This window comes from Brachypodium distachyon, chromosome 4 (genome assembly GCF_000005505.3).
Source record: "Brachypodium distachyon strain Bd21 chromosome 4, Brachypodium_distachyon_v3.0, whole genome shotgun sequence".
Classification (NCBI taxonomy): Eukaryota; Viridiplantae; Streptophyta; class Magnoliopsida; order Poales; family Poaceae; genus Brachypodium; species Brachypodium distachyon.
Window position 1 is genome coordinate 44,143,234 of NC_016134.3, and position 11,127 is coordinate 44,154,360.

General features: G+C 45.1%; 1 protein-coding gene across 1 annotated transcript; it reads left to right on the top strand.

Moving 5' to 3' along the window:
* The first annotated feature begins 7,901 nt into the window (after nucleotides 1-7,901).
* On the top strand, nucleotides 7,902-11,127 carry LOC100846352 (2-carboxy-D-arabinitol-1-phosphatase). Its single transcript, XM_010240278.3, is given in 9 exon segments — nucleotides 7,902-8,400; nucleotides 8,527-8,743; nucleotides 8,829-8,947; nucleotides 9,522-9,620; nucleotides 9,731-9,784; nucleotides 9,867-9,965; nucleotides 10,069-10,176; nucleotides 10,487-10,837; nucleotides 10,839-11,127. Coding segments are annotated over 9 exon segments (1,491 nt in total). The 5' UTR covers nucleotides 7,902-7,986; the 3' UTR covers nucleotides 10,869-11,127.

The following is an 11,127-nucleotide window of genomic DNA, read 5'->3' on the forward strand; positions in this document are numbered from 1 at the left end:
AAATGTCGCTCACTAAATACAAAATTTATACTAACTTAGTAGAAAATGGACGACTTTTTTTATGGATCGGAGGGAGCAGACACTGGTACTAGTTTGATATATAGCATAGGCCAACTACTGCGCTGCTACCGGCACAGTGTGGACTGGATCGTATATATTGGCATAGCTGACTTTTATTATTTAACAGGATGGTGATTGTTGGAGAATACAATGCAAACTTCTAGAGTGTTCTCAATATTACAAGAAAGAAGACATTACTATGGAATACTCTAGAATGTGAAATAAATAAAAGTAGGAACCTTCTAGTATTTAGATATGTATGAGGATTTGTTTACAAGTTCTGGAATACTCTAGAATAGGAGATAAATAAATTAAAAACAGGGAACCTTCTAGTAGCTAGATATTTAGGTAGAAATGTGGGGAAGGTTTTAGATACTTGTATTAATGACTATGATCTTGACACATGTCAAAGATCCAATGGCCATGTAGCCCTATAAATAGAGGCCCTTGCCTCATGCCTAGTAGTAGAGAACAAGGAGGTGAAGAAGGTGAAGAACAAGGTGTGAGCAAGAGTAAGGTGTGTATGCTCTCTTTGTACTAGTATTCATAAATCAATATATTAGTACTTTGTTCATATAAGTCTCCCGGTTAGGCCTAGTTATTTCTAAGTACTTAGTGCGTTTAAGTTGTGATTTAACGTGAGCGGATTCGTCCGGAATCACAACGGTCTTGTTTCAACGTGAGTGGCATAGCCGTCTGGATTCAAGACTTGCTTTAACGTGAGTGGTTTTGCCGCCCGGAAGCTTGCACTAAGTAAGTAGAAATAAAAAGAAACTAACCAACTACACCCTCTAGTAGTTGGTATAGGTGAATAGGCCCTCTCGTAGTGGGTTAGGTCCACCTCAAAAACCCTTCAGTGATCTAAATGGCTCAAACTATAATTGATTAATGAATTGTTATCTAGGTTCGGGAGAAACGTGAAAAGGGCTAAATTACTAACAGTCGTCTGAAAAAATTAACTACTCCCTTCATCCTCAAATAAGTCTATTTCTAGTTCTTGTACCACCGGTGTGCCACCAATCAAAATGAATATCCTACATTTATGAACTACAAGGATCTGTGCCCCTTGTCCAGCTACCAGAGGTGGACAGAGGGAGATGAGAGAGCAATGGATGGAGCGAGACGAGAGACGTAGCTTTGCCGACATTCGGCATAGGAGGAATAGTCGCCTTTCTCCCAAGCGGTTGGCGATGCTGGAAGTTGCCTCAGGCCATGTCCACCAAATCATCAAAGAGAGGGGATTTTATAAAGAAAAAATTACGTAAAACCACCACATTAGAGGCACATATGTAGGAAAACCACCTTTTAAAAAAAATCAAAAACCACCGATTTTGGAGATACAGGCCTCTCCGAACACTAATCTTTCGGTTGAACACAAATTGACGGCAAATCTGACAAAGGAGCCCACTTGCACTCAACAGGCAGCAAAGAAAGAAAACAAATAATATAGATCATTCCCCATGGCCGTGGACTACTTGCTGTCCTGGCAGTAGACTTTGACCGGAGGCACCTCCCCCATGGCAGTGGACAGAGCTGCTCAAGGCGGCACGCCTAGCCGACGACGGGGAACCCTCCCCTGCTCCACCCGCCGTCGCCGCTCGACGTTGTCCTCAAGCTCGCCGTGCTGCTCCATCCGCGCCGCCGCTGCCGCTCCAAGCACGGGGCGTGGGTGGCTCCATGCGCCATTCGTCCTGCCCATCGCGGCGACGCTCTGGTCATCCGCTGCGCGTCAAAAGGAGGGGCGGCTCGTGCGCCGCTGCTCGCCGCGTGTCAGAAGGATGGGTGCGCCGCAGCTCGCACCACGCGTTCAGGAGGAGGGGCGGTTCGTGCGCCGCTGCTCGCGCCGTGCGTAGGGAGGAGGCTGCTCGTGCCGCGCGTCGGGAGGAGGCTGCTCACGCCACGCGTCGGGAGGAGGGGCGCCTCATGCGCCGCAGCTCACGCGGCTCGTTGGGAGGAGCGAGTAGGCGGAGTGCATGCGAAGTGCGAGCGGAAGGAGCGGGACCTGGAGCCGTCGGGGGAACCGGACCTGGAGCTGCAAGACCGACGGAGGAGCGACGACGCGGGGGCTCTCTAGGCAGCAACGGGCTCGGGAGAGGGCACCGTTGGCGTCGCGAAAGAGATGCGGACGTCCTGACACCGGTATGGACACGGGGGAGGCTTCGGTCGGGCGGATGGGGAGCGGCGGCGTGGTTCCGGAGGCGTGGAAGACGACCTCTCGCGGGGGCCTTGGGGCGTGCGCGGGGTTCATGCGTTGTGGGTTAGGGTGCGAGGTGACGCGGCGGAGCCAGGGAGCCCTTGAGGTCGATGGGGAGCGGCCGGAGTCGGGCCAGAGAGTTGGCCGGAATTGGAGGAAAAAACGTGGAGAAAGGAAGGCTCGGGCAAGGGATGGCAAGGTGGACAACTTGTCCGGCGTGGCGTCACGGTGGCACCCACTGGTGAGGCCTCCTGTCAGTTTTACCGTCAAAACACGATCAACAGTGAAATTAGTGCGCGAGAGTACAGCGGACCACAAAAATGGTGGTAATTTGAAAAAAATAAAAAAAATGGTTTTGCTAGATCTCAGTTGACTGAGAAAATGGTATTTCTTAGTCGACGAGATTAGCGTTGATCGATCGAGCAAATGGTCGGATCTGTTTCGATGTGAAAATCTGGGCTGGCTGTAGTGGCTGTAGTGGGCTGCGTGTGTTGATGGTGGGCTGGATGTCTTCTTTCCAATATCTTGTTTTCTTTTATGGGCTGATTTTATTTGTTCTGCCATGGCTCACGTGCGTAAGGATTGTACATTTTTTTTTCAAACTAAGCGACGCTTCCTTTTCAATAATTACAACTCTAATTTTGTGCTTTTTTTTTGTCTGCTGCAATTTGGTGTTTTTTCCATATTTATTTGTTTGATTTACCATGATTTAATATGTGTGTCATTCCTAATATATATGCTTATATATATTACGGTTTTGTCAACCGTAAGTTGTCTGAGAAAGATTTAGGATAAATCGATTTGGGCTTTTAAGGCCAGTTGCACAACATCTATTCTCGTGTGTAATTGAGTTTTTTTATGGGCCACTCGCTAAAGCCTCATATTGATGTGCAATTGAGTATGATTTTTGTTATTGCACATCACCTCTCCTGATTACAATTTGAAATTTTTTTCAAGGCATGTGTTTCACACTAAGACTAATGGTGTGCACTTGAGTTTTTTAGGTGACTTGCACACCAGCTCTCTTTAATTAGGCTTATTAATGCCAGTTGCACAAGATCTATTCTCGTGTGTAATTGAGTTTTTTTTTTGGGTCACTCGCTAAAGGCTCATGTTGATTGACTATGACCTTTGTTATTGCACATCATCTCTCCTAATTGCAATTTGATTTTTTTAAGGCATGTGTTTCGCACTAAGACCAATGGTGTGCAATTTAGTTTTTTTAGGTGAGCTGCACACCAGCTCTCTTAATTAGGCTTATTAAGGCCAGTTGCACAAGATCTATTCTCGTGTGTAATTGAGTTTTTTTGGGGTCACTCGCTAAAGCCTCATATTGATGTGCAATTGAGTATCACTTTTTGTTATTGCACATCACCTCTCCTAATTGCAATTGATTTTTTTCAAGTCATGTGTTTCACACTAAGACCAATGGTGTGCAATTGAGTTTTTTAGATGAGTTGCACACCAGCTCTGTTAATTAGGCTTATTAAGGCCAGTTGCACAAGATCTATTCTCGTGTGTAATTGAGTGTTTTTAGGGTCACTCGCTAAAGTCTCATATTGATGTGCAATTGAGTATCACTTTTTGTTATTGCACATCACCTAATTGCAATTTGATTTTTTTCAAGGTATGTGTTGCACACTAAGACTAATGATGTGCAATTGAGTTTTTTTAGGTGCATTTTTCTGTTAAAACAAAATTAGTGCACGTCTAAATTTTTTTAGAGTATAGTGCACGACTGCATGAATGCATTCATTTAGTGTTCCTTAGCTCCAGGCCCATTTAGTGTTTCTAGAACTTGCATGCCCAACTTGTACGCTACACAACCAGGACTACGTTTGGTCGACTGAGAAATTCTAGTTTCTCAGTCGCCTGAGCATTAGTTGATCCCTTAAAAAAAAGATATTTTGCTAGAGATGTGTTTCAAATGCGGTGGTTTTGAGTAATTTTCTCATTTTATAAACCCAGCACACCACGCCTCCTATCTCCAGAGACCTTGGCGAGCACGGGGTGGCGGCAGGCGACGCATATGGAAGGCGTGTATGCTGGTGCCGGCACATATGCGCTGCCGGCGGCGCACGCGTGACATGCACATGGCCGGCTCTACCTCTCCCTCATGCATGAATCCCGAGGCACCCCCAACGGCTGCAGATACATGGCGCAGTGCGTCCGGGTTTAGCCAGAACTTTCCCATCATCGAATCAAGCACTGACATTCAGTTTGAGACTAGCAGAGGTGGTAGCACCGGTAAAATAATGGGACTCATTCACCAACATAAACTTTCTGATGCGTCTCGTGCCTACTACGGTAAAAGCAATCTAGGATCTTTCTGCACTACCTGGTATTGGTATTCCACCATTTCACTCCTCATATTTATCACCTTACACTGGCATATGGTTTGATATATATACTACTAGTAACTTACTTGCCGGCACGGCGGATAGCTTTTATCCCCAAAAGGATGGTGATCGCGATGTAAATGGTCCAAACTAATTGATTGATGGCCGGTTATCTAGGGTCATGAGATGTGAACTTGAGAAGGCCTTGATGGGAAATAATGGTAGCTAGTATGTAGCTCATGATCATGCTGCATAGTCACATGGCAGTATATGCCTACGCGTAGTAAGATCAATAATTGAAGAGATGTCGTAATTGAATCCCAAGAGTGTTCTGCTTTCTCTTAAGTTTTCGATTTGTAAAAATACTGGTAGAAAAAAAAGTTTTCGATTCGTCAAAAGTGATCAGGAATCCCTGCCATTCCTTCAACCTAGATATATCTCTGTGACCAAAGACTGGAGAACGAGTGGCAGTGATAGTCGTTGCTGTTCCAGGAAACAAGCTAGCGTATGAGCACTGCTGTGATGGTGTCAACCGACACCAATGTTCTATGTCTAACACGGGCGCCAGCCAGCACATTCCTACAAGCTTGACAATCGACCAAATTAAACGCTAGGGATTCAGGGGGCAGGATAAACATGATGTCACCTTTATGATTTGGCATGTATGCTTGATTGCTTAGGATGGAAGGCATGCAGTACCTGCAGCTGCAGGCAGGATTCAAAATTTGGTCGACAATCAATCTAGAAATTTCGCTCCACCGGCAAAAAAAAATTGGTTCGGTGAGATTTTCATCCTGTCTAGCCTAAAGCCTACTTCTGGAGCCCAACCGACGAAGCTGTTACAATTAATATTCAGTTTGAGTTCTACTAGGATTAGGTGAGTTTGTGAGTTGTAATCAGGTTAGTTTCTTTGTTAAGCTAGCCTGCGTGTTGGAGTCCTTGTGTTATTAGGATTGGAGTTACCTGTGAGTACTAGTCCGAGTGTATTTAGGTGTTGGCCGTGTGTATATATACGCGTGCATTGCCGTAGGTTGTAAGAAAGTCGTGGGATTGGAGAAAGAAATAAAGAGAAAATAGAGGGCACGATATACGCCCTTGGCCAAATAATTGTGTGATCGTTTCTGCGTGTGTGTCTTCGTGTCTTGATCTTTGGGCAATCCCAACGGAAGCACCATTCTCCCCTGTATTCTTCTGTTTCTGTTCTCAACACTCAAATAAACTTCTATGCTGCCAGCCCTCCTTATACATCAAATTTCTGCGACCTGTGCCTGGTTTGTCCGAATCATCGATCTTCCTGCCCGATCGGCATCGACCTTCTGATGGTGCATGATTCCTGGCAGCTGCAGGCGGCACCACCAGCTTCTCTTCGATCGCCATGTGAAGTACATTTGGCTGCTCTGTCGTTGCCTTGTTCTAGTTAATTAAAACTTCACTAAGATGCAATAAAATTCGGTCGAATTTTGATCAAATGCAAATCGTAGTTTCGATGCTTGATTGGGAAGTATTTCCTTCAATTTCGTATAATTCGGTGGCTCCCAAAATTTCCCCCATTTTCAACCATAGGATGCGTATACTATCAGATCGCTGAGGTGTTTTTCCAAACACTATAGTACAAAAGATATGGCTCACTGGCCCTAGGCCGGGTTGAGTTGGATGCAGAGAAGGGTGGATGAAGGTACCATCAAAGTTGGACCGAGCTAACAAAGTGTTGTGCGAATGGAGGTACGCTATGATGTTGATATGGTAGAGGTCGAGTGAAACCTACGGTGAGCATGTTTTGTAGGCATGCCGCCTATGTTGCAGCATTAGGAGGTGAGCAGCGCACTTCTTGGGCTTCAGTGTTCTCCAAGGTTCGCGCGCTGGTACACACTGCAACAACGTCGATCTTCTGTCATCTAGATCAATCAGTTCTCGATGCCTCCTAATCAAAAATTGTCACTTCCAGCTGTCGCCAACGAAATCTCTTTCTAGCTAGGAGGAGTATAGTCTTGCTTGGGATGTCATCGTCTAGGCAAGTTTATGGTTATGAGAAATAGCTATAGTAGGTGCGTCTTACCTTTTGTACATGCAACAAATATCTAGCAGTTTGTTCACACTCGGCCAAATTGATTTTTGCACTTGAATTGACATCCTTTTAAGAACGGCATATGCTCGAGCTCAACTAGTTATGTGTCACTGAGGGTCCCAATTCTCGCCAATTTAATGTGGATGGAGTAAGTGATAGGACGTGAGGTGGGGTCGAAAATTCATAGAGTTGATTATAGGACGAATGGCTGCATCTGACTATCTAAGCAATGTTAGACGATAACATTGCAATAAAATGTTTCCTAAATACTTGTCGTTGTTTTGGTACAAACTTGCACTAAAACAGTGACAAGTATTTAGAAACGGAGGAAGTAGATGATATGATTCTGCATATTGTAGAACTCTTATGTTTTAAGCAGGCTAAGTTTCATTATATTACCTTCATTTTGAAATATACTCACTCTGTCTCGTATGAAGTGCTGAAATACTGCATGTATTTAGACATATTTTAGTATAAAGAATTATAGATACGTTTATATTTAGGTAAATTTAAGTCACTTAATATAAAACAGAGGGAGTATATGTTGCCTGCTCAAATGCTGCATTCACTGCTGCGGGGCCAGGATACCTAAAACAATAGTATACAACAGCTGGCTTGTTTGTACCATCTTGGATTGGAGGAGGGATTTTGTACTGAATACTGATTGTTTGTAAAGTACTCCGTAGATAAGTTTTCTGACCTATTCAAAACAAAGTAACCCATTCCCTACAAATATGACATTTTGTTGCTGCATGTCATTATTATTTGCTTGGGCATGCATGACGTTCTGTTGTCATGTCTTTTTTTTCTTCTAATAATTCGGTTGTTTTGGCATATCGACTGGCTCCTGCAGTCACGTTGTTGCGGAGCCTGGATATACTCGGTATCAGCTTCCAAATGACTACGCTCATGTTTTTAGCATAAGCTGCTTCCGTCCACCTCGGTAGTGATTAGGCAGGGGGTTTAGAGTTCTTTTTTTTCGACAAATGTTTTTTTTACCTACAACGTTTAAAAAACATTGGGTTTACCTACATGCATTTGCATTCTACTTTGTCAAAAACAAAAGGGTGTGATGAGTTTGATTCAAACACGAAATATGGATTTTTGGGGTGCTCACTAAATCGCTTTTGAGTTGTCTGAGTTGTGTAGACTGGATGACGAATACGCTTCATTAATCGAAGGCGTAATTCATAAAATCCGCATCCTCCTTTTATTTTCCCCCGGGAAAATCCTTCGCGGGAAACTCAACCCAAACCACACATCTCTCTGGCTGCCGTCCAGAGCTCTCTCTGCTCAGGGACGAACGAAAATCCCACATTTCTCCGCCCATGCTCCTCCTCGCCCCCACCACACCGTCGTCGCGGACGGCGGACGCTCGCCGGAGACCCGGCGGCAGCGCTTCCCGACGCGTACGCTGCTCGGGCGTGCCGGAGCTCGACACGTCCCCGAGCCGCCCGGCGCTGCTGGAGGCGAAGCGGGTGGTGCTGGTGCGGCACGGGCAGAGCACCTGGAACGCGGAGGGGCGCATCCAGGGGAGCTCCGACTTCTCCGTGCTGACGCCCAGGGGGGAGTCCCAGGCCGAGACCTCCCGCCTCATGCTCCTCTCTGATTCCTTCGACGCCTGCTTCACCAGCCCGCTCGCCCGCTCCCGGCGCACCGCCGAGATCATCTGGGACGCCCGCGACAAGGAGGCCCTCATCCCGCACTCCGACCTCCGCGAGATCGACCTCTACTCCTTCCAGGCACGCCACTCCTTGCTCGCCTGGTGTTTGTCGAAATGCCTCAACGGTCCTGTTGATCGCTTAGCTTGGCTTGGCAGGTGCTTGTGGAAATGCCTTCGTTGGTGAGCTGATGATTTCGCTTTGCAGGGACTCTTGAAGCATGAAGGGAAGGAGAAGTACGGGGCTGTTTTCCAGCAGTGGCAAAAGAACCCGCCAGACTTCAGCATTGATGGGCACTACCCTGTGCGGGAGCTCTGGGACCGTGCGCGGAGCTGCTGGGAGAGGATCCTGGCACACGAGGGAAAGTCGGTGCTTGTGGTCGCGCACAATGCTGTTAACCAGGCTCTGGTCGCCACCTCGTTGGGTAGGTGCTACCAGGTTCTGGTTTGGATGTGCATGCTAAGGGTGTCTCCTTGATTGATGTGTGGATTATTGGTGTTTGTGTTTAGGACTTGGCACGGAGTACTTCCGGACTTTACTCCAAAGCAATTGTGGTGTTAGTGTGCTGGATTTCACCCCACAGACTGGCGGACGCCCTCCAAATGTGTGCCTTAACCGCTTAAATCAGGTGAGTGTAACTATGTTTGTGTCACTGAATTTTGCTTCTTTTTTTGTAACTGATAAAATTCCACTATCACACAGTATGCTGAAACTTGAGTTTCTTGCCTGTTTGCCTGTTTGTACTATCTGGGTGGCTTGCTTTAATTGCATGGCTAGATATAAAGGTGCTTTACAATAATGTGCAGGATATTTAGGTGTTTTTTCGTAAAGCATTTGAGATGGTATGTGAAGTTTAAAGCGACAATTCATCCTTCTTATGAAAAAGTTCGCTAAGCATAATAATGTTTCTGTTTCCAAATAGTCGCACAAAAGCTAGTAGTAGTGATGAAATTACAGTATGCTTACCCCTAAGAGGTGACATACTTCAACCACTGAGCATTTGTTTCCTGTCATCCATGATGTGCTCCTACGCAACATCGTTGTTTGACAATGTTCAATTTGTCGTGAGGTGTCTTCTTTTGCAGGCTTCTTGGTAATTAATAGATAAATTATAGTATTAGTACAATAAAAGATGGACATGAAGTAATCAAACAATAAAAACATGTGATTTAATCTTTTATCCATGTTTTTATTTCATACAGACCCCGAATTCTCCTGTTTCTGCCGAAAGTTCTGCAGGTAGAAAGACTGGCAAGAGGATCATTCTGGTCTGTCAAGGGGCTACAATGAGCAGTTCGGAGGTATGGATTTTCCTTGAATTTTGCTCTAGATTGAGAATATAGAGAACCGCATGGCACAATTCACTATCTGTAGTCCTTTGAGTTACACATATTGTTGTTTTGAGTTCCAGGGTAATTTAGGCGGAGTGGGTTATGCGCCACTGAACATGCTTGGGGTTATACAGGTAATATACTTTTTGTTTGGCTCACATCACGAAATTATTTCCAATACAACAACTGAACCCATTTCTGGACAAATATGTTCAGGCTCAGAAAACTGCTGAATTGCTTCTAGATCTAAAGGTGAACGAGATTATCTGCAGCCCACAAGTTGCAGCTGTTGATACTGCAACTGCCATATGCGAGGTGAATATAATCTTACCTGGCTGCAAAGTCAGATAACTTGCAGTTTGTCATATTTCTCCCTATTTTCCACGAGCGTGATCTGTCATCATTGAGTTATTTGAAGGTACAAGAGGCCGCAGAATGCTTAGGTGCTGACTGTGTGCCTCGATGCGTGGGAATGAAGAACTTGCTTGGACTCGAAATCGATGATGCCTTTCAAGCGAAACAAAAGGTTAGACCATTTCCAATCATGTGGTTTATGTTAAGCATCGGCATCCCACTAGTTTTAATGTGAGACTGAGTTCTTTTATATGTCCTGCAAATTTGCATTTTAATATCGGAGATGATTTTGTCACGAAGACACTGCAAACTGTAGGATCTACAGTTCAAAATCACTGCTTACACTCACCATACAATTCTTTTATTGCTAAACCTCTCTCATGTCCATATTGGCCGATTACTCCGACGCTTTTCAAATCCAACATATATATATTTCACATTTTTTGGGACGGAAAATAAGGATTTCCCCTTCCTCTCTGCAGAGCCTTGGACAGATAGTTCAGTCTGGTTGGATGGGCGGCATGGAGTACAAGATGCTAGAGACACTATGGGCTCAATCAGATGATGCATGGCAAGCACTGGTAAAGGAATTGGCAGACGACGATGATGATGCTGAGTCGGATCGAGTCGTCGTCGCGGTGGGCCACCCTGCTATCCACCTGGCACTCATCTGTAGGTGCCTGAATCTGACAATGGAGTTCATACCTTCTTTCCATCTTGACGACGGCAGCATCAGCGTGATTGATTTCCCCGACGGGCCGAAAGGAAGAGGCGTTGTCAGGTGTACGAATTACACGGCGCATTTGGGAAGATGGTCGGTACCCATCACAAATTGAAACGAAAAATAACAAGGATGAGTTCTGACTTAATTTCGATCGGTCTGCAAGGTAATTCAATCAATATAATTAACATATTCTGTATCTTGGTGTGAGTGTCATCCTTGATGGGGGGAAATGAGTTATCCCAGTAGATATCATACACACATGTAGTACAGCGTCTTCCAAAAAAGAATGTAGTACAGCATATTCTCCCATCTTCTTTTACGTGAAGATCATTTTCATTTGTACAGTAAACTTTATTATAAGTTAATCGAGCAGAAAAATAGTGCATCGTTCTTTTTTAA